At 37.8% G+C, this 24,456-nt stretch overlaps 1 protein-coding gene across 2 annotated transcripts in view; it reads left to right on the top strand.

Moving 5' to 3' along the window:
- Positions 1-23,388, top strand: part of LOC122709383 (cytochrome P450 2C31-like) — a 138,125-nt gene extending 114,737 nt beyond the window's left edge. For both annotated transcript variants that reach the window (XM_043926702.1, XM_043926701.1), the window contains exons 5-9: positions 222-398; positions 1,346-1,487; positions 4,653-4,840; positions 17,625-17,766; positions 19,809-23,388. In XM_043926702.1, the coding sequence (XP_043782637.1) occupies positions 222-398; positions 1,346-1,487; positions 4,653-4,840; positions 17,625-17,766; positions 19,809-19,990 (831 nt within the window). In that variant the 3' untranslated portion in view covers positions 19,991-23,388. The remainder of the gene's footprint in view (positions 1-221; positions 399-1,345; positions 1,488-4,652; positions 4,841-17,624; positions 17,767-19,808) is intronic.
- The last annotated feature ends 1,068 nt before the right edge of the window (positions 23,389-24,456 follow it).

Here is a 24,456-nt window from a genome sequence, read left to right as displayed (position 1 = left end):
TTAGGAAAATAATTCGAATGGTTTTGAAAGTAGTTGTTAATCTGTGCATACTGTCACTCAGGCCATTTTATCAAATCTCTCTCTCTTTCAAATCCCAAATGGGTTCCAGTGTAAGAAACATATATTATTCATCTTTATTTACTCATTTTATAGCAATATGTCTGCACCATAATACGGGCCTGTAAATGTTTGCTGAATTAATTGTCTCTTTTCTTTTTCAGCTCTACAATGCTTTCCCCTCTTTACTACATTATCTCCCAGGGAGTCATAACACATTATTTAAAAACATGACTGAGCAAAGGAAGTTTATTTTGGAGAAAATAAAGGAACACCAAGAATCCATGGATCTCAATAACCCTCAAGACTTTATTGATTACTTCCTGATTAAAATGGAAAAGGTAAAATGGGATCCAGATTTGCTGCTTCATCTTTGTGTGTGGAGTGATGTGATGCATGGAATAGCTTTGTTCTTCTCAGTGGAATCAGTTTATTAAAACAAATGCTCCTTCTTAAAGAAATAGTCATTGCTTTTGCAACTTATTTTTGTGCAAACCATACTGGATATCTTGAATTATTTCTGCATTGTCACTGAAAATTGCTTGGAAGTTTTTATATTTACCATGTTAAAGCTGGTTCTTTATTTGAGAACAGATTGAAACACACACACACATTCAAGATAAGTGGTAGATAGTATATTCTCTTTCATTAAATATATTCCATGAATGGGTGATGTAAGAAATGAGAGAAGGTAGAAATGGGTGGGAATCTAGAAAGGCTTACTCTTGGAAAGACAGTAAGAAACAGATGAAGTAGCTTTTGAGAATTAGCAGAGATAACAAAATTGGTTCAGGGAAAGATAAGTGCAGTGATGAAGTGTGTGGAGTTTTTAAAGAGATTGTCTTGCTAGTAACTGAGGAACTGTCATGGGTTTAATGACTGATGAATTTGGGAATAGTGTTTCAGTTTGAAGATAGGTGATTCTGAAGGCCTGAGTGAGAAATTTAGATATGATGAAATAGACAATAGATGCCCGAACTGATGGTGAGCAGTAGTGATGACCTGATAAGTGTCAGGTTAGAAAGAAATGACTGAAGAACTGATTTACTCCAGTGGGTGAGAAAGTGAGGAATCAGAAAGTACTTATTGGAAGTTTAACTCTGGTTATATTTTAACTGAAGAAATTCTAACAACTTATCTAACTTTACCTTCATCTTTAACATTCTCTAATGTTTGGCTTAATTTGTCAAATAAATAAACTTAAGAAATTATGTTGTTATATGGAATTATTTTAAGTTACTTGTAAGTTTCTTTTACTAATCAAGTAATCCTAATACATCATTGCTAGGAGAAACACAATAAACAGTCTGAATTTACCATGGACAACTTGATCACCACTCTATGGGATGTGTTTACTGCTGGAATAGAGACAACAAGCATCACTCTGAGATATGGACTGCTGCTCCTGCTGAAGCACCCAGAGATCACAGGTAGTATCACAGATGATGGACAGGATGAAATTCCAGTTAGAAATTGGCAGGCAACCCTGATGACTTTTCTACTCTTCATCTGCCTGGAAGATGTACAAGAAAAACTTTCATCCTTAGTACATCTTATCATTGTATGAGTTACATTCAAATTAGAGAATAGTAAAAAAGGAGAATGAAATAGTTAACCAGCAGCAGAGTTATGGAGGGCAGAGATCACTATCCTCCCTACTGTGGTGGAGTATCCTTGATTTGCATCAGGTCAGGTGCAGTTGGGCTTCCATGGTGAATCAGATGGTGAAGAATCTTCTCTACAATGATATTGCTGGTAAAGCTTTCCAAGTCCAGATAAATGTACTTTTGTCAAAAGTTAATTCTACACAGATCCATTTTCAATGGAAGGAATGACTCAACAAAATCACAATCTTTCTTCATCAGTAAACTTCACTCTTTGAATTTAAAAATTATACACAAAAATTCTGTTCAAATACACCCTTTTGGCCAAACAAAATTTCCTGAAAAGTGTAATTTCTCATCCTCCTTTTTTTCTTTATTCATTCCTCACCTAAGAGAATATTTTCTTTACTCTATCATGCTTTGTGCTTTGACCTATTAAGACACTTTTATTTTTATTTTTTTGAGTTTAATTGTCTTACAATGTTGTATTAGTTTCTGCTGTACAACAAAGTGAACCAGTTATATGTATATATATTTACTGGCTTCCCAGGGGGTGCTAGTGGTAAAGAACTCACTTGCCAATGTGCATGTGAGACATAAGAGATGTGGGTTCATTCCCTGTGATGGGAAGATCCCCTGGAGGAGGGCATGGTAACCCACTCCATTATGTTGCCTGGAGAATCCCATGGACAGAGGAGCCTGGTGGGCTACGGTCCAAAGGTCACAAAGAGTCAGACATGACTGAAGCAACTTAGCACATATGCATGTAGATTTATAATTGTTTTATCTTTTTGTTGGATTGTTTCTTTCATCATTATGTAATGTCCTTCTTTTTTCTCTTGTTCCATACAGTCTTTGTTTTAAAGTCTATTTTGTCTAAGAATTGTTTCCTCAACTTTCTTTTGACTTCTGTTTGTATTTAATACATTTTTCTTGTGGAGTAGCTGCTGGGTGATGGTGGGTGGGGCTGGGTCATGTGGTAGCTAGTTATGAAACCCCTATGGGGTCCAGTCTAGTCCAGGCCCTCTGGTGGTTAGAGCTGGGTCCAGGGTCTCTTCCTGAGATGGCTGGCAGAGAGTTCTGGGGTTTCCTAGAATTGGATGTGAGTTTGCTGTTGGGTGAGCCTGGGGCCCAAGATGTCTTCTAGTGGTGCTGACCTGCTGTTGAGTAGGCTGGATCTTGACATGGTTCGCTGCAGGACTGTTGTGGTCCTGGGGCTGAGGTTGGCATGTTGGTTGGTGGATCAGGCCCTAGGAGTCTTGAGGATAGTACCTGCCTTCTGTGTGTATGAGGCCACATCCTGGCTTCTCTGGCTGCAGGGTCTTGGGTATCTTGGTGGGAGAGGCCAGATCCTGTGTTCTCTGGCTGTAGGACCCTAGGGGTCCTGGAGTTGGAGTTGGCCTGCCTGTTGTCTGGATGGGGGCCCAGGGGGACCCGGGGTTGGTGTCTCCCAATGGGTGAGTGGAGTTGGGTCCAGGGGCAGCTGGGGCTCAGGGCTGCTATAGTAACTGGCATGCTGGTGGATAGGACTATGTGCCAGCCCAGCTAGCTGCTTGGCCTCCCACATCCAAGAACGGGTGATAACTGGCTGATGAGAAGGACCAAGTTCTGGCAAAATAAGCCAGAGGGGAGATTCTGAAATTGCACTTACTATAATCCATGTCCATGTGTTGGGATGAGCTCTCTAAAATAGCTGCTACCAGCTATTTTATATGTGTTCCAGAGGTGAGCCCCATCTGCCCCTTGCCTCTCTGGGAGGCTGTCCAAGATCAATAAATGGGTCTGACTCAGGCTCCTTTCAAATTACTGCTCCTGCTTCTGGGTCCCAGAGTGGGTGAGATTTTGTATACGTTCTTTAAGAGTGGAGTCTCTACTTCCTGCAGCTCACTGCTGCTAAGTCACTTCAGTCGTGTCTGACTCTGTGCGACCCCATAGACGGCAGCCCACCAGGCTCCCGTCCCTGGGATTCTCCAGGCAAGAATACTGAAGTGGGCTGCCATTTCCTTCTTCAGTGCATGAAAGTGAAAAGTGAAAGTGAAGTCGCTCAGTCGTGTCCGACTCTTCGCGACCCTATGGACTGTAGCCTATCAGGCTCCTCCGTCCATGGGATTTTCCAGGCAAGAGTACTGGAGTGGGGTGCCATTGCCTTCTCTGACCCGCAGCTCACTAGCTCATCTGAAATAAGCCTTGTTGGCCTGCAAAGCCAAGTGCTTTGGGGGCTCATCTTCCTGGTGCAGCACTCCTGGGTTAGGGAGCCCAGCGATGGGTTTCAGACCCCTCACTCCTCGGGGAGAACCTCTGTTAATTGTAATTATCCTGTTCATGGGTCTTTTATCTGGGGGTACGGTCTTAGCTGTGCTATATTTCTGCTTCTCGTATGTATCGCATGATTCCATCTTTAGATCTTTAGTTGTTGAAGAACTTTCTCCTTAGACTTCAGGTTGTTCTTATTGATAGTTGCTCTGTAAATCATTGTATTAATCATTTTGTAATGCTTGTGGGAGGAAGTGATCTCAGAGTCTTTCTACTCTGTAATTTTGGATATTCTCCCTTAACTTACTTATTATTCCTATGTGTTGAGTCAACCAAGCATCTGTTCAGTTGGTCCATTTATTAAGTATTTACTGCATGGAGTACTTCTACTCTCTTAGAACTTTCATAAAAAACTGACATAAACAAAATGGTTAAAGTGCATGATGTGAGCCTTTGAGATCCCACGTCCCTGAGTTTATTTTAAAAAATACACAAAGGAGAGAATCAGAATTGAGAAATGAATTTCATGATATAACTGTGTTTTATATGCATGTGTATTTAAGTCTCTAATGAAATTCCAGTTTGCCCATGACATTGAAATTCTGTTTCTTTTATTCCCTTGTATTGAAACACATGTAATTTTCCCTTCTCTCCATAACCTACCACAATGTAATCATCATTAAGAAGATATAAAATATCTTTATCACTTGACATAAATTCTGATTTCTACCTTGCCAGCTAAAGTTCAGGAAGAAATTAACCATGTGGTTGGCAGAAACCGGAGTCCCTGCATGCAGGACAGAAGCCGCATGCCCTACACAGATGCTGTGATCCACGAGATCCAGAGATACATTGACCTTGTCCCCAACAACCTACCCCATGCAGCAGCTCAGGACATTAAATTCAGAGAATATCTCATTCCCAAGGTGAGAGGTATTTCATCTATACTCCTCATTAAGACTCTTGGGTTTCAACTATCACAGCAGTAGATGTATAGATTGCCTAATTGTCTACAGGTATTACATAGTCGTGTCTAAGGTATTTCACCCTCTGACGATATGCTCCTTTCCTTTTAGTTTGTAGATACATTTTAATAAATATAATAGTGCTTATACTCCCACAGGATTCTCAGTACATTGTTAGACCCATTCTCTGTGTGTTCATTAGGCTACTCTTCTGTCCACTCCTTATTTTCCAGTGTGTTTTATTACTCTTACCACTTAATCAGTAATCACCTCCCTTCTGTTTCACTTGTCAAAAGTCCAATGCAACAGTTTTCTTCCTCCCTACCTGCATTTGAGCTACTGATCCCTTCTGGAAGACCATGCAGCCCATCAGGGTGATATTATTGTCACCAACTCAATCAGTTCAGTTCAGTTCAGTTGCTCAGTTGTGTTCAACTCTTTGTGACCCCAAGGACTGCAGCATGCCAGGCCTCCCTGTCCATCGCCAACTCCCGGAGTCCACTCAAACTCATGTCCATCGAGTCAGTGAAACCATCCAACCGTTTCATCCTCTGTCATCCCTTTTTCCTCCTGCCTTCAATTTTTCCCAGCATCAGGGTCTTTTTGAATGAGTCAGTTCTTTGCATCAGGTGGCTAAAGTATCAGAGTTTCAGCTTTAACATCAGTCCTTCCAATGAACACCCAGGGCTGATCTCCTTTAGGATAGACTGGTTGGATCTCCTTGCAGTCCAAGGGACTCTCAAGAGTCTTCTCCAACAACAGAATACAAAAGCATCATTTATTCAGTGCTCAGCTTTCTTTATAGTCCAACTCTCACATTCATACATGACTACTGGAAAAACCATAGCCTTGACTAGATGGACCTTCGTTGGGGAAGTAGTGTCTCTGCTTTTTATTATGCTGTCTAGGTTGGTCATAACTTTCCTTCCAAGGGGTAAGCATCTTTGTATTTCATGGCTGCAGTTACCATCTGCAGTGATTTTGGAGCCCCCCCCCCCCCCAAATGTTGGCAATTTGATCTCTGGTTCCTCTGCCTTTTCTAAAACCAGCTTGAACATCTGGAAGTTCACGGTTCATGTATTGCTGAAGCCTGGCTTGGAAAGTTTTGAGCATTACTTTACTAGCATGTGAGGTGAGTGCAATTGTGCGGTAGTTTGAGCATTCTTTGGTATTGGCTTTCTTAGGGATTTTATCCAATGTTCTTGTTTCACAACTGAACTCATCTTACTCCAACAAGCATACCACCACCACCAACAACAACCTTCAGCTCTGAATTCTTCCCTTCCAGTTCTCCACCATGGACCTTCCACCAAATGATCTAGTATTTCACAGAGAAATTCAGAAGCCATTTTATGGGTCTCCCTCAACTCCTTTCCACTAGATTTACAAATTTAGCTACATCCACACCCCTTTATTTTGCTTTTCATTTTGTTGTTGTGGAAGAATGGCTTTCCTTTCATTTAAAGTAAATCTTTCCACTTGTGTCATGGATCTCTTTCCTCTCACTTTTTTATGGTTCCTCTTCAGATAATCATTTCTTCTTTTCTCTTTATCCTCTCCTTCCCTGCTGGTTCTTTCCATTAGCATTTAAATATACCCAATTCTCTTGCATCTTAAGGAAAATTTTCCCAAACCCTGACTCCTTCTGTTCAATATAAGTGGTGATTCTGGTCTCCTTACTGATCTTAAAAGAAAAATTTTCACCTTTTCACTGTTGAGTATGATATTGAATGTTGGGGTGTCATATATAGCTGGTAGTAGGTTGAGGTACCTTCCCTCTATACCACTTTGTTGAGAGTTTTTATAATAAATGAATGTTGATTTCATCAAATGCTTGTTTTTTTTTCTGAATAAACAGAGGATTCTATGATTTTTATTTCCCATTTTGTTAATGAATTCTATCACACCAGTTGATTTATACATGTTGAACCATCCTTACATCCCTGGAATAAATCCAGCATGCTCATGAATCCACCTGTTACTGTATTCTTCAATTCAGTTTGCTAATATTTTGTTGAGGATTTTTGCATCTACATTTATCAAGGATTGTTGTTGTTTTTCAGTCCCTAAGTTGTGTCTGACTCTTTTCATCCCCATGGACTGCAGTACGCCAGGCTTCCTTGACTTTCACCATCTCCTAGAATTTGCTCAAATTCATGCCTATCAAGTTGGTGATACTGTCTAACCATCTGATCCTTTGCTGCCCTCTTCTTCTTTTGCCTTCAATCTTTCCCAGCATCAGTTTCTTTTCCAATGACTCGGTTCTTCGAATCACATGGCTAAAGTATTGGAGCTTCAGCTTCGACATCAGTCCTTCCAATGAACATTCAGGGCTGACTTCCTTTAGGATTCACTGGTTTGATGTCCTTGCAGTCCAAGGGACTCTTCAAGAGTCTTCTCCAGCAGCACAATTCAGAAGCATCAATTTTTTGGCATTCAGCCTTCTTTATGGTCCAACTCTCATATCCATACATAATTAACTGGAAAAACCATAGGTTCGACTGTACGGACCTTTGTTGGCAAAGTGTTGTCTCTGGTCTTTAATACGCTGTCTAGGTTTATCATAGCTTTTCTTCCAAGGAGCAAGCGTTTTTTAATTTCATGGCTGTGGTCACTGTCTGCAGTGAGTTACTTTGGAGCCCAAGAAAACAAAATCTATCACTGTTTCCAGTTTTCCCCCTTCTATTAGCCATGCTGTGATGGGACCAGATATCAAGAATATTGGCCTATAATTTTCATTTCATGTACTATTCTTTTTGGTTATAATAGAAGGGTAATGTTGGCTTTTCAAAGTTAGTTTCGAAGTGGCCTTTCCTCTTGTATTTTTTGGAAGAGTTTGAGAATTGGTATTCATTTCTCTTTATATATTTGATAGAATTAATCAGTGAAACTGTCTGGTCCTGCACTTTGTGTTTTGGGAGTGTATGATTGCCAATTCAATCTCCTTACTCAAGATTCATGTATTCAGATTTCTAATTCCTCATGACTGTTTCTTGATAGGTTGTAGGTTTCTAAGAGTCTATTTTTTCTAAGTTTTCCAATTTGTTCAGGTATGGTTCTTTATATTAATAGGTTGTTATGATTATATGTATTTGTCTGGTATCAGTTGTAATGTTTCCTCTTTTATTTCTGCTTATTTTAGTCTTATTTCTTCTTTTCTTGGTAAGTCTAGCTAAAGGTTTGTTGGTTTTTTTTTTTATGGCTTAAAAAAGCCAGCTCTTAGTCTCATTGGGTTTTTTTTTTTCTTATTGGTCTCTGTTTCTTTTATTTACTTTATGATCTCTACTTCCTTCCTTCTGCTGACTCAGCTTTATGTTTTCTTCTTTTTCTAGTTCTTTGAGGTGTCAAGTTAGGTTGCTTGTTTGATATCATTCTCATTTCTTAATGTAGGCATTTATTACTGAACTGTTCTCTTAGAACTGCTTTTCCTGACCTCATAAGTTTTGGTATGCCATGATTACATTTTTTTTTTGTCTCAAGGTACTTTTTGATTTTTTTTTGATTTATTCTTTGATCCTTTGATTGTTCAGTAGCATATTGTTTAATATCCACATCTCTGTGAATTTTCCAGTTTTCTTATAATTGATTTCTCAATTTATAATATTTTGTTTGGAAATATACTTGATATGATTTCGGTCTTCTAAAACTTCTTAATATTTGTTTTGTGTCATAACGTATGATCTATTCTGGATAATGTTTCATGTGTGCTTGAGGAGAACGTGTTCTATTGCCTTTGGATGGATTGTCCTTTTATGTCTATTAAGTGCATTCTACTTTTTAAATTGGAATATTTAGTTTATTGCAATTTAATATAATTACTGATATGGTGGGTTTATATTTGCAAATTCATCATTTGTGTCCTGCATATCCACCAAGTTCATAATTCTACTCTTCCTCCTTTACTGTTTTCTCTTGGGAATAACTGTACTTTTAAATAATTGGTTTTTTGTTTTTCCCTCTTTTTTATATCTCTCTACTTCTTATTTCCTGCCTTCCTCTGGATTAGTATATATTTTTTTCAGGATTATAAGTATCTGTTGTCATTGAACTATTTTTTAAATGATTTCTTTTGAGATTACAATATGTATCCTTAAATTTTTACAGTCTTCTTAAAATTAAACTATTAAATTAAAAAATACAAGAACACTGCAGTCATATATGACTATTTAACCTGTTCCTCTTCCTTTATACCAAAGTTATTACATGTATAATATCTATGTATATTATAAAGCTGCCATTAGTGTTATAATTTTTGCTTTAAGCAGGGTTGGCAAACATCTCTTTAAGAGGCCACGTAGTGATACAGATTTTGTGGACCGTGTGGCCTCAATCTGCCATTGTAGAATAAAGGTAACCATAGATAATACTTTAAGAAACAGGCAGGGAAATATTTGTTTACAACAGGTGGGTATCTGGATATAGATTACTGTGTTAACTGGGTATAAGTTTTTTCTTTTTAGCACTTTAAATATTTCATTTAAGTATTAAATGAAATCAATATTAAATATTAAACAATAATTTTAAATATTTCATTCAAAAATATTCCATATTTTTATTTTCTGGGTCAATTTTTATTGATGAGTAGTCAGCAGTCATTTGAATTCTTGTTCTTGTGTAGGTAATGGGCCATTTTTCTTTGACTGCCTTCAAGTTTTCTCTGTGTATTTGACTATATTTTAACTACAATATATTTATGTTTAAGTCTGGTTTTGTTTTTATTTATTCTATTTGTCTACATTGTAGATGTCTACATTTTCTTCATTATTTTCTCAAATTTTTTTTGCCCATTCTCTCTTACTTATTTTCTTTCTTTTTTTGGTACTCCAATCACCCTATGGTGTTGTTGAAAATGTTCCTTAGGTTCTGTTTGCTTATTTGTTTTCAATTTTTTCCTTCCCTCCAGACTGAAAAAAGTTTTATTGATTTATCTTCTATTTCACCAACTTTTTCTTTCAAACTATTGTAAAGCCTATTTAATAATTAATCTGATCAACCATAAATTTTAGTTTTGGAATTTCCATTTGGGTTCTCTTTACAATTTATATTTTGATCACTCATTCATTAACATTTTACTTTATGTTGAGACATTTTTTCATTTCCTTGACTATAATAGTTATGATTATAAATTCAAAATTTGACTGTGATTCAAAATTCTTATCTGTTTATTCCATTTTCACTATTGTTATTTTAGTGTTAGTGTTGTTTTTCTTTTTCTCTTGTGTATGGGTCACATTTTCTTGGTGTGTGTGTGTATGTATCTGTGTCCTACATATTTTTAATGATATATCGTAGGGATTCGTGATTCATTTATGTCCTTTGAGGAACATCAAGCTTTGTTTATTTACTTGTTTTAGCAGGTCGTTAACTATGCTGTTCTCAATTCAAAATTCTGAGTTTTAAATTTAGTTTTTTTTTAACTTTAGGGTAGTTATCTGGAATTTCTTCCACACGTAATTCAAGGATTATAGGATTGTCAGAGATTTGGGATATTTCATATAGGGAATTTAAGGGTCCTTTTCTCTGGCTCTTTCTTTTATGGTATTAACCCCCCACCCCCTCTTTTTTTTGGTTTCTGTGCAGTAGGTACAGCTGAATGTTGTCATTGATTCTTTAAAGCAGTGAGACGTGGCTTATGGCCATGCTTTAGTCACTCAATATTTTGTTGTCTGAGACCTGTCCTCATGATAACATCTTTAAAGTGGAAAACTCACCCAGTATCTTTTTGTCTTCTCAAGTGTTTTCTACACTTCATGCTTTTCTACATTTTCATGCTTTTGGCTACCTTGCAGAATGTGTGTGTTTGTGTTTATTTCACAGTTTATAATTACTGTCTGTTGGAAAGTTCTTCCAATAGGGGCTTCTGAGCTGTTACTCTATTGATAGGTCTCTAAATTCACTAACTTTTCTTTTGCAGTCTCTAATGTTTTTAATTCAATCCTGTAAAAATTTCATTTCTAGAATTTCTATTTTTATAGTTTTAAATCTCTGTTGAGATTTCTCATTTATTCTTTTTTTGTTATTAATTGTTCCTTTAAGAATTTGGATATACTTATGATAGATGGATTGTAATTCTTGTGTAGTTCTTAGATAATTTTAATATCTAGGATAATATGGGTTCTACTTCTATTGGCTATTTTTCTTCAAATTTGGGTCACATTTCCTTCATTTCATATTTATTTTTTATTTTCTGTTGTATAGTGAATGTTTTGAATGATGTCTTACAGGGAGTCTGGAATACCTTTTCTTTAAAGGGCACTGAATTTTATTTTGAAAGGCAGCTATGAAACAGATCACCAGCCCAGGTGGGATGCATGAGACAAGTGCTCGGGCCTGGTGCACTGGGAAGACCCAGAGGAATCGGGTGGAGAGGGAGGTGGGAGGGGGGATCGGGATTGGGAATACATGTAAATCCATGGCTGATTCATATCAATGTATGACAAAACCCACTGGAAAAAAAAAAAAAAAAAAAAAGAATGAGAAAGGGTATCTATATAATCATAAAAAAAAAAAAAAGAAAGGCAGCTAAATTACTGATAGATGTCCTTTAGTCTCTTAAGCTTACTATAATTGTTTGTCACTGTGATTTAATTTCAATGTTTGATTTAATCTTAGGGCATGACCATTAGTCCAGGGTGGGTTCTTTAATCCAACAATTTAGAATTAGGGGTATCAACCATGACAGAAAATCTGAGTTGCCAGGAAAGTTCTTCCCACTCTCACTGGGTTAGAACCTCAACTTCTCTGTCACTGTACAGTATCTGGTATCCACCTTCAGTTCTCACCTCCCCAGCAGTCATACTCTAATTGGGGTCCTGAAGCTGCCCAACCCACAGATATGAATGTACAGAAGATAGTCTTGTATACTTTCGAGATTGTCCCTGTTTATAGATTCTTCCTGACTTGTGTCCTTCCTCATGAATTGTAGGCATCAGGCTTTGATCTCTGTCTCCTTAGCTTAGAAAGGGTCCCACTTTGCTTGGCTACCACCTCCCTGCACTCTAGGAGGAAAGTGTTCTCAGAAGTATATTAGGAGTGAATATAGGGCTTACCTAATTCCTCTTTATTAGAGTATCATAATCCTGATACAATGGAAAAAAGACAACCTCTTTAACAAGTGGTGCTGGGAAAACTGGTCAACCACTTGTAAAAGAATGAAACTAGAACACTTTCTAACACCATACACAAAAATAAACTCAAAATGGATTAAAGATCTAAATGTAAGACCAGAAACTATAAAACTCCTAGAGGAGAACACAGGCAAAACACTCTCTGACATAAATCACAGCAAGATCCTCTATGACCCACCTCCCAGAATATTGGAAATAAAAGCAAAAATAAACAGATGGGACCTAATGAAACTTAAAAGCCTTTGCACAACAAAGGAAACTATAAGCAAGGTGAAAAGACAGCCTCAGAATGGGAGAATATAATAGCAAATGAAGAAACAGACAAAGGATTAATCTCAAAAATATACAGGCAACTCCTGCAGCTCAATTCCAGAAAAATAAATGACCCAATCAAAAAATGGGCCAAAGAACTAAATAGACATTTCTCCAAAGAAGACATACAGATGGCTAACAAACATATGAAAAGATGCTCAACATCACTCATTATCAGAGAAATGCAAATCAAAACCACAATGAGGTACCATTACACGCCAGTCAGGATGGCTGCTATCCAAAAGTCTACAAGCAATAAATGCTGGAGAGGGTGTGGAGAAAAGGGAACCCTCTTACACTGTTGGTGGGAATGCAAACTAGTACAGCCACTACGGAAAACAGTGTGGAGATTTCTTTTTTTTTTTTTTTTTTTTTGGAGATTTCTTAAAAAACTGGAAATAGAACTGCCATATGACCCTGCAATCCCACTCCTGGGCATACACAACCAAGGAAACCAGATCTGAAAGAGACACGTGCACCCCAATGTTCATCGCAGCACTGTTTATAATAGCCAGGACATGGAAGCAACCTAGATGCCCATCAACAGACGAATGGATAAGGAAGCTGTGGTACATATACACCATGGAATATTACTCAGCCATTAAAAAGAATTCATTTGAATCAGTTCTAATGAGATGGATGAAACTGGAGCCCATTATACAGAGTGAAGTAAGCCAGAAAGATAAAGACCAATACAGTATACTAACACATATATATGGAATTTAGAAAGATGGTAATGATAACCCTATATGCAAAACAGAAACAGAGACACAGAAGTACAGAACAGACTTTTGAACTCTGTGGGAGAAGGTGAGGGTGGGATGTTTCGAAAGAACAGCATGTATATTATCTATGGTGAAACAGATCACCAGCCCAGGTGGGATGCATGAGACAAGTGCTCGGGCCTGGTACACTGGGAAGACCCAGAGGAATTGGGTGGAGAGGGAGGTGGGAGGGGGGATCGGGATGGGGAATACGTGTAACTCTATGGCTGATTCATATCAATGTATTGACAAAACCCACTGAAATGTTGTGAAGTAATTAGCCTCCAACTAATAAAAAATAAAAAAAAATAAAGTATCATAATCCTGGATTGCTTCTTGTTCAATGCTGGAAAGCTGTTACTTCATGTTTTTTCCCCTGTAGATTTCAGAAAGTATTATTTATTTGGCTGCACTGGGCCTTCATTGCTGCATGTGGGCTCTCTCTAGTTGTGGTGAGCAGAGGCTAGTCTTTAGTGCGGTGCCTTGGCTTCTCATTGCAGTGGCTTGTCTTGTTGCAGCATGCAGGCTGTAGAGCATGTGGGCTCAGTAGTTGTAGTGTACGGACTTCGTTGCCCCGAGGCATGTGGGATGTTCCCTGACCAGGGATCGAACCCATGTCCCGTGCAGGCAGATTCTTCACCACTGGACCAGCAGGGAAGTCCTCTCTGTATTTATATTTATTTCAGGTTTGTGAGGGCAACTCAAAAGCAGTTGCTCTGTTATACCTTGAAGTAGATGGTCCCATCTTCCTCAGTTGGGAAGATCCCTGGGAGAAGGAAATGGCAACCCTCTCCAGTATTCTTGCCTGGGAAATCTCATGGACAGTGTGGCCTGGCAGGCTACAGTCCATGGGGTCTCAGAGAGTAAGACACAACTCAGCGACTAAACAGCAACAGATGGTCCCATCATCTAGGATAAATTTTTTGTCACTAATTAACTTTATATGAAAGCCTTTGTAGTGTGGCCATATTATCTTCCTGTACTTCATGCTCAGGGCATATATCTAAGTCCACCCAGGCCAGAAAATGAAACACAGGAGTTTCTGTGTCATAAGGAAGAGGTTCAGTAAAGACTGAAACTTCAGTTTGTCCCTTATTCCACTCAGTTCAGTTACTCATTCATGACCAAGTCTTTGCAACCCCATGGACTGCAGCATGCCAGGCCTCCCTGTCCATCACCATCTCCTGGAGCTTGCTCAAACTCATGTCCATTGAGTCAGTGATGCCATCCAACCACCTCACCCTCTGTTGTCCCCTTCTCCTCGTGCCTTCAATCTTTCCTAGCATCAGGGTCTTTTTGAATGAGTCAGTTGTTGTCATCAGGTGGCCAAAGTATTGGAGTTTCTGCTTTAGTCCTGCCAATGAACTTTCAGGACTGATTTCCTTCAGGATTGACTAGTTTGATCTTGCAGTTCAAGGATCTCTCGAGTCTTCTCCAACACCACAGTTCAAAAGCATCAATTCATTGATGCTCAACATTCTTTATGGTCCAACTCTATACTTGACTACTGGAAAAACTATTGTTTTAACTGGATGGACCTTTGTCAGCAAAGTAATATCTCTGGTTTTTAATATGTTGTCTAAGTTGATCATAGCTTTTCTTCCAAGGACTAAGCATCTTTTAATTTCATGGCTGCAAGTCACAATCTGCAGTGATTTTGGAGCCCAAGAAAACGAAGTCTGTCACTGTTTCCATTGTTTCCTCATCTATTTGCCATGAAGTGATGGAACTGGATGCCCTGACCTTCGTTTTTTGAATGTTGAGTTTTAAGCCAGGTGTTTCATCTTTCACTTTCCTCAAGAAGCTCTTTAGTTCCTCTTCACTTTCTGCCATAAGTGTGGTATCATCTGCGTATCTGAGGTTATTGATATTTCTCCTGGCAATCTTGATTCTTTTATTTATTTTCACACATGGAAATGATGGTCTGTCTTTCAATTCATGATGTTTTGGAGTGAGAACTATATCATGTATTTGGAAAGGCCATACAGTATACCAGAAGGTATTCAGATGGAACTGAATTTGAATTTTGTCTCTGTATTATTATGATCCCAAGATATTGTGAATAAAATCATTGTTATCATAACGGTAGCAAAACTTGTATTTACCGAGCATTTTAGCTTGTGGTAATAGCCCCTGTTTAAAAAGTATTTCTTTTATTATCTCATTATATAATAAAATAATGCAAATTTATTGTTTATGCTTTTTTGTTATTGTTAGTTTAGCTTTTTTGGCATGCTGAGCGACTTGTGGAATCTCAGTTCCCCAACCAGAGATTAAACCTAAGCTACAGATTGAACCCTAGCCACCAGGGAACTCTCTGTTTATATTTTACTTGTGATGAAAATGAGGCATGCAAATGTTAAAAAAAAAAAACAAACAAAACTTGCCTATAGTCACAGAGATTAATTTAATAGAGAAAAATGTTCAGTTGATTCTAAAAACTAAACTCTAAATCATTATGTTACATGGTATCTCTGAGTTTAGGATAAACCTTACAAGAAACCAGAAATGTAATCTTATTTCCAGAAGAATATTCAACAAATACATTGAAAAAACAGCAGGAGGAGGGAATGCTTACCAGTTTCTCATCTTGTGGGAGAAGAAAATAGTTTTCAAAAATATGGCCACTCGTGTAGTTATTTTTTTTTTTCCCTTGAAATTAGTTTTTATTTTATTTTATTTTTCCATTTATTTTTATTAGTTGGAGGCTAATTACTTTACAATATTATAGTGGTCTTTGCCATACATTGACATGAATCAGCCATGGATTTACATGTATCCCCCATCCCGAACCCCCCTCCCACTCCGTCCCCACCCGATCCCTCTGGGCCTTCCCAGTGCACCAGCCCTGAGAACTTGTCTCATGCATCCAACCTGGGCTGGTGATCTGTTTCACCATAGATAGTATACATGTTTTGATGCTGTTCTCTCAAAACATTCCACCCTCGCCTTGTCCCACAGAGTGCAAAAGTCTGTTCTGTACTTCTGTGTCTCTTTTTCTGTTTTGCATATAGGGTTATCATTACCATCTTTCTAAATTCCATATATATGTGTTAGTATACTGTATTGGTCTTTATCTTTCTGGCTTACTTCACTCTGTATAATGGGCTCCAGTTTCATCCATCTCATTAGAACTGATTCAAATGAATTCTTTTTAATGGCTGAGTAATATTCCATGGTGTATATGTACCACAGCTTCCTTATCCATTCGTCTGTTGATGGGCATCTAGGTTGCTTCCATGTCCTGGCTATTATAAACAGTGCTGCGATGAACATTGGGGTGCACGTGTCTCTTTCAGATCTGGTTTCCTTGGTTGTGTATGCCCAGGAGTGGGATTGCAGGGTCATATGGCAGTTCTATTTCCAGTTTTTTAAGAAATCTCCAAAAAAACAAAAAAAAAAAAAAAGAAATCTCCACACTGTTTTCCGTAGTGGCTGTACTAGTTTGCATTCCCACCAACAGTGTAAGAGGGTTCCCTTTTCTCCACACCCTCTCCAGCATTTATTGCTTGTAGACTTTTGGATAGCAGCCATCCTGACTGGCGTGTAATGGTACCTCATTGTGGTTTTGATTTGCATTTCTCTGATAATGAGTGATGTTGAGCATCTTTTCATATGTTTGTTAGCCATCTGTATGTCTTCTTTGGAGAAATGTCTGTTTAGTTCTTTGGCCCATTTTTTGATTGGGTCATTTATTTTTCTGGAATTGAGCTGCAGGAGTTGCTTGTATATTTTTGAGATTAATCCTTTGTCTGTTTCTTCATTTGCTATTATATTCTCCCATTCTGAGGCTGTCTTTTCATCTTGCTTATAGTTTCCTTTGTTGTGCAAAGGCTTTTAAGTTTCATTAGGTCCCATCTGTTTATTTTTGCTTTTATTTCCAATATTCTGGGAGGTGGGTCATAGAGGATCCTGCTGTGATCTATGTCGGAGAGTGTTTTGAAGAAGATGTCATATTTGATTCCAAAGAGAAAGAGCTAGATTTTCAGTGACATCAGCATGTTTAAACAGTATGGTTTTTTTTTTTTTTGGTCAAGAAAAATGCAGCTCCTCTAGTTTACTGGAAAGCAAGTGCAGCAGGTAGGCTACAAGCTGAAGATGATCATCTTGCAGTCAGGTTTTAATAGTGCCCTGAACTGGCATTATAGAATTTGAGATCTATTAGGCTTGGTCATTTGGCTTCCCTGGTGGCTCAGACAGTAAAGAATCTGCCTGCAATGAGGGAGACCTAGGTTCGATCCCTGGGTTGGAAAGATTCCCCGTAGGAGGGCACAGCATTCCATAATTCTTGCCTGGAGAATCCCCATGGACAGAGGAGCCTGGTGGGCTACAGTCCATGGGGTTGCAAAGAGTCGGACATGACTGCATGACTAAGCACAGCACAGGCTTGGTCATTAATTTGTTCTCTGACATGGAAAGAATAACTTTTTTGTGTGTGCCTCAGTCTTCTCATCTACAAAAGGAAAGGATTAGACAAGGTGCTTTTTTTCAAGCTCCATGACCATTTTTATAATCCCGTTAATCTGTTTGTCTTTATCTCAGGGCACAACGATATTAACATCTCTGACTTCTGTCCTGCACGATGGCAAGGAGTTTCCCAACCCAGAGCAGTTTGATCCTGGTCACTTCCTGGATAAAAGTGGTAACTTTAAGAAGAGTGACTACTTCATGGCTTTTTCAGCAGGCAAGCATGCTTCATTTTTGTGTGTACATCAGTGGTGAAAGGAGAGAAGAAAGGGCTTTGCATGGAGGCTAGTCTGGGCTGGACAAATTGTCATTTGCATGAGACCAGAGGCACCACTCCCAAAGTGCAGATAATTTCTCACTGGATTGGAGGCTGTATTTCCTGACTTCTGCTCTCTTACCCACTGCTGAGTATCCTAAGAGCTCCTCCTAGATGTCTAGTTCCACTGAGACTTTTCTCCCCTGCCCTGAGAAGTCAATTCACTCAATGAAGTCTACATACCTTTTATGTAGTAGACTCATGCTCACTCAGGTCCAGAGATACAAATGTGAGTAACAGATACATCCTTCCTCTAAGAAAGAGGAATGCAGGTTAAAGGCAAGGATACTCCAGAGAGAAAATCTCTTCAAAGGGCTTCTGTCGGCCCCCAGAGAGAGAAGCTCCTGAATCTTGCATTTTGAGGGACAGGGCAGAGGGCAGAGTAGTTGGAGAATAAAAGAAGTTTTCTTGCAGGAAGAAATATTTTATATTTAGTATCTTCATTTAATCTGTTAGGGTCCTTGAAAGAAAGAGGTAGCATACTTTAGACAGTTTAATGAACAGACTGTTTTCAGAGGTGTGGACATGATTAAGGGAAGTGGCAAGGAGTGGTCAAGTATTCAGTGATGAGCATCAGCAGGATGATGTTACCATACTATGTCAGAAGGGTAGGGAGATGGAGGGTGTTGCTGAAACGCAAGCAGATTTTTTAGCAAAGAGAGAATGGATGCCTCAGCAGGAGATGGGTCTGTAGGTTGGAGAATACAGCCACTGCTGAAACTGTGGCCTGATAGACTGGGACTGAGGGAGGACATACTCTAAACTTCTCAATGTTTAATCCTCTGAGTTTACTCACAGTGAAGAAGGTAACTAACTACTGGAGTTATGCATTCCAAAGAAATCAACTTCCTAAACACAGAGTAGGTGCAAAAGAAAAACAAACAGAATGGATCTGGGAAGATGGAGAAACATCCCCAGACTATGAACACTGTCCAGAGGTGATTGCATAGAGAGACCCTGCTTATCTCCTTATCTTCTTCCTGTATTTTGGGTCCACTGTTGCATAATGAGCCTGCTCAAAATTTCTGCTCAATTTACAGGGTTTGTGGGATTGCTTTTGTCCTGACACTGTGCTACCATTTTAAGATCTAAGGCTCTACCTTATGAGCTTATATTCCAGTGTGTGGGTCAGAGGAATAATTGCGATTTCATGTGAAATATTCTGTATTAGAAGCATTAATAAGTCTTGTGGAATACCAGTGAGGGAGTAAATTATATCCCCCTGAATAGATCAAAGAAGTTTGTATAGAATAAATGACACCTGTGGTGGATCTAGAAGGATGTAGAGAATCTCCGCTGGCAGAGCTGAGGGGATGAGTATTTCAGTTGGAGGAATGACTGGAAATTCCTGACACTTGAAATAGCTTATGTGTCTGGGGCTTGGTGAGCATGTAGTAATACTTGTGTCTAGATTGTGACATTTCTTTTTATACCTGATATGGGTAAACTCTTAAAATAGTGTTAATACAGGGACATGGCAAGGTCAAGATTTTTTTAGGACTCAGATGAGGAGAAATAAACCTGTTGTTGAGACTTGGGTTGGAGGTAGATGGAAAACGTATTGTGTGCCTCATGCCAATTGGGATGAGTGTGTGTGTGTATATATGTCTGTGTGTGTGTATATGTTTGTGTGTGTGTGCATATCTGTGTGTGTGTGTTAGTGTAGAAAAATGTCACTGGCCACCCTCAGGAAAGCAATTCCAATGTGGGTGTACAGAACAGATTTTTAAAAATATATCAAATAGAATGTACACAGAAATATGTTCTGAGGGAATGAAGCAGACCAGATTTTGGTGTAAATAGGAGAAGCCATTGGTTATTTGGTCTTTCCTTAGTTTATGTATTTATTTACTCTATTCTTTCATTTCATATTTATCTACACCTCCTGGTGCACTAGGTCAAATGAGAATTATATGGATATTTCACTTATATGTCTTTTTTAGGAAAAAGAGTTTGTGCTGGAGAAAGCTTGGCCCGCATGGAGCTGTTTTTACTCCTTGTCAGCATTTTGCAGCATTTTACCTTGAAACCTCTGGTTGATCCGAAGAACATTGACACTACACCACTTCTGAAAGGGTCAGGCTCTATACCACACTTCTACGAGGTCTGTTTCATTCCAATATGAAGAAAGGGCTGCTGCCAGATTGCAATGAGCCTCTTCAGCTCTATCTGCACAAGCTGATGCTCTTTGCCCGTTCTGTTAGCTATGGTCCACCTCTCCCTAATGTCAGGAGTGACATTCCTGAGCCCTGTCTCTTCTGATTTTCTTTAAGATTCATTTCAAGTTTTGCTTCATGAAATATAGCTCACTGTTTTGCCTTCAATAAAATGTTTTTTGTAATTCTATCCTGAGATCTTAAGCTGTATCTCATCTACAGTGGAAAGGTACCCTACAAATGTCATATTTTGATTTTTTAAAAAATTAGAGTAGAAAATTACAATGTGTTAAAAATATATATGTATAATGTACTCATCTCTTACTGCTATTATCTCTTCAGGGGAGTAATCTCTTGACAGTTTGGCATGTATAGTTTCTGGTTTTTTTCAATGTTCATTAAAATGTAATTATATGTGTGGTGTATATGTTTTTATATATGCATACATACACACAGGAAGAAAGCAGAAGAAGATTGCTCCAGCTAGAGGGAATAACATGAGATAAAAATTACATTTGCTAGTTATTTTCAAGGCTGTCCTTTCTCTTTTCCCCTAGTTATTAAACACAGATCCACACATAGATCCAATTACAGAGATACAGACATATTAAAAGAAAAAAGAAGAAAAATAATATGTATTTATGGTTATATTTGAACACAGATAGAAATATGCATATGTGTTTCTGTGGGTATGTGTGTATGTATGTATTCTTTATAATATATCTCTGATTTCTGACTTCTTGGTGATATTAGATAACAGCAACAGATACTTTCACAATCTATATAAATAAATGTATTTCATAATACCATATTTCATGCCTATAATAATCTTAAAAATTATCTTAGTGTTCAAGGATATTTAGATTAATTTTGTACTTTTGTTAATATAGAAATGCTCCTACCTGCATATATCTTTTATTATTCCTGTACTATCTCTTTGGGATAGTTTGCTAGAAGTGAAGTGTCTGCACATAAATGTGCATTTTTGTTTTTCATCAATACTGAAGAATAATGCCCTAAAAAGTATGTATCTCTTCACTTTTCTGTCATGACTGTAATAGAAAGACTATTTGACCAAACCCTTTTATATGCTGAGAACTGAATTTTTGGCAGATTTAGTAACTTTAGTTACCTTTCATGGATTTTTCAAGTAGGAAATTGTATCATCTACAAATAATATATAATTGCAATGACCAGAAACTTTTTGATATAACATCTATATTTATGTCTGTATTTTCTTCCTCTGTCTGGCTCATCACAGACACACACACAGACACACAGACACACACAAACACATGCCTATGGACATATATATTTGTCAGCAGGGAAGAGTGTTCAAAGTTGTGAGGATTTTTGGTGACAAGAAAGCAGAGGGTTTGGGAAATCCATATTAGGAAGCCTGTTATTTGATGTGCTTTTACCTTTGAAGTGATTGTTGATTTGAAATCAGGAGCTGAGTGTCTGAAGGGCTGGCTATAAAATGTCGTGTAGGAGCTTTAGAAAAAAAAAATTTTTTTTTTGAGGTTCTGACTACTTGGAGAAAAAAAAAAATTGGTATCTAGAGCTTGCCAAGTAAGAAGGATCAAGTAAATATTCCAACTTCACCTGAAGTCTGAAGGTTATGAAGATCTGCAAACAACCTTAAGAATTAACCTGAAATTGAAGAGTAGTTATAAAGCTAGAGTTCATCTTTAAGTAATTTTAAACATTGGTTAAATTATATTGATTCACCCCTAAACATTTTTTGCTTGCTGGAACATACCTTCTGCTGGAGAAAACTAATGTCACCCAGAGCCCTAGATTATCAGTGCATTATTTGATGTACAATGTTTAGCATAATCACTAACCTATCTGGTGGAACAAGTGACCTTCTCAGTAAATGTAAAAAGTTTGATAATGGTCAACATTTTTTTTATGATATACATTCTCTGTAAATTGAGAAAAATTCTGAAAAAAAGATGTCCAAAATCCTAGAAACTATTTTCATTAATGGTGAAATATTGAACCCTATAAGTTTGAAAAAAGTAAGAGTATCCACTTTTCATTACTTCCGTTCAAAATTAGACTGAAAGATGTCAGCAAATGTGGTATGGAGTAATGACTTCTAATAATTCTCTCTGATATAAAACAATGAAAGCACAAGTAAAAATTATCAGGTATGCTTTTTCAGATCTTTGGCCATTAGCCAAGACGTGCATCAATCTGCAGAGTGTTTCTTCAGGAAAATGGATAAACCTCAGTAATAACAGTGAGATTTGTTATGTTTTGCCTTATTCCCTTCTATCTTCCCAGCTCTGAGGTAGCCTTGAAAAGCTACAGACTATAATCATGGTGAAAAGCATCAACAATATGTCACCCACAAAGTGGAGGCAGTGAGTGGAGCTGGAACTCCTTCAAAACCCTGTTCCCAGAGAATCATTATTATTTGACCTGCCCATGGTCCCTGTGGAAGACTACGTTCAGGATTGATCTGACTCAGAACTTTCCCAGTATGAATAGCCTTTCCACAGACACATTTGTTGAAAATAATCAGGGGCAATTTTTGAATATTGTAGATGCCCAAAGCTATAGAAATCAGTACACTAACCAAAAAGCTTAAAAGGAAAAGTTTAGGAATGAGATATTCATGGAAGTCTTTGAAAACCTGATGAATTCCTAAGACACTTCGTGTGTGTGCATGCCAAGTCACTTCAGTTGTGTCTGACTCTGTACAAACCTAAGGACTATAACCAGACAGGCTCCTCTGTCTATGGAATTCTCCAGGCAAGGATACTGGACTGGATTGCCATGCCTTCCTCCAGGGATCTTTCTAATCTAGGGATTGAACCTTCATCTCTTGTGTCTTAGGCCTTGGCAGGCAGGTTCTTTACCACTAGCAACACCTGGGAAGCCCTCCTGAGACATTAGAAATCTACAAATGCTCTGAAAAGACTGGAGTAGATCCTAAACTCTCATCTCTGGCAAATCTGGAGGTTCTGTGCAAGAAGGAAGTGAAGGACACAGCAGAACTATTAAGTGTCTGGATGCATGTTGAAGGCATGCTCCAATATATATATATAAAGTGTCTTGCAAACAGTAGGTGATGTTTTGATTCCTAAAACTACTAAGGAAATATCTGTCCAATTATTAGATGAGCACTAAGCTAATTGAGTGGTCTTTAGTGGACATATATGACAAAGAATAGAAACTTTATGTAAGTTCCAAGGAGCTGCTAAGCAAAAATAAACAAAGCAAACTGTTAAGCATGTCCTCCTTAGATCTTGAGAATGTTACATTTGAGAGTGTAATAGAAGTACACTGCTGATGGCAAAATAGAATGGCTTTGAGAACTGGCTACAAGGTTAATAAAGAAATGAATTGAAAAAAAGGAATTGTACTGCTTTTTACTAAGATCAAATAATTAAATAATGATATTGATAAAAGAACCATTTAAAATAAGCTAACTGCTCCCTGCAAATATCTAGGGCTGAATCTAATGAATCATGTGAAACACTTCAATACTTCAAATTTCACAACGTTGCTGGGAGAAATTATACCCAAATATAGAGTTATACCCTGTTCATAAATTTAGAAAAATCAGTATTGTTTAAGTGTCAATTCTGTCAATGTAGAGATTCAATGAATTCTCAGTAAATATCAGAAATTCTGAATTGATCAATTGATCTAAAATTTGTGTGGAAATACAAGGAAGTTATTATAATCAAGAAAGAAAGAAGAATAAAGGTTGAAGACTTACACCCGATATGAGGACTTAGTTTAAAGCTATAATAACTAGGACAATATGGTATTGGCACAAGAATAACAACTTGAAATACACTAGAATAGAAAAAACTTTAGAAACAGACTCACACCTATATGACCATGTGATGGTGCCACTTAATTTAGCTGGAAAGAATAATCTTAATGCTAGATGAAATGGTTATTGGGAAAAAATCAACTTGTTCCTTACGAGTTGCTTACAAACACTTATTTGAGGTGGATCAAGGACAAAAGTATGAAAAATAAAACTATAAAGCCTCTGCTGTGAAACATAAGAGAAAGTCATTATGACCTTGAACTTGACAGAGTTTTAACAAGATAGAACAAAAAAGCACTAATTATAAGAGATCAACAAATTGGTCTTTATTTAACTTAATTTTAAAACTCCTATTCATCAAAAGATATCATTTAATATCATCAAAAAGCTAGCCAGAGTAGTAGCTTTATAGTAGCTCCAAACTGGAATCAACTCAATGTCTATTAGCATAACAGTGGGTAAATATATCACATCACATTCATGGAATAGGATACTGCCATCAATAAAAAAAGACAATCCTCTGCAACTTGTGGAAACATGGAAGAATGTCCAAGATGAGGTTGAACGAAAGAGTCCAGACACCAAAAAGTACATTCTGTAAGATTCTGTTTCTGTTCTTTTCTAGCATAGGCAGAACTA

This window comes from Cervus elaphus, chromosome 15 (genome assembly GCF_910594005.1).
Source record: "Cervus elaphus chromosome 15, mCerEla1.1, whole genome shotgun sequence".
In the NCBI taxonomy this organism is placed as follows: domain Eukaryota; kingdom Metazoa; phylum Chordata; class Mammalia; order Artiodactyla; family Cervidae; genus Cervus; species Cervus elaphus.
The sequence above is the reverse complement of the archived record's forward strand: the minus strand, read 5'-3'. Positions and strand labels throughout refer to the sequence as shown.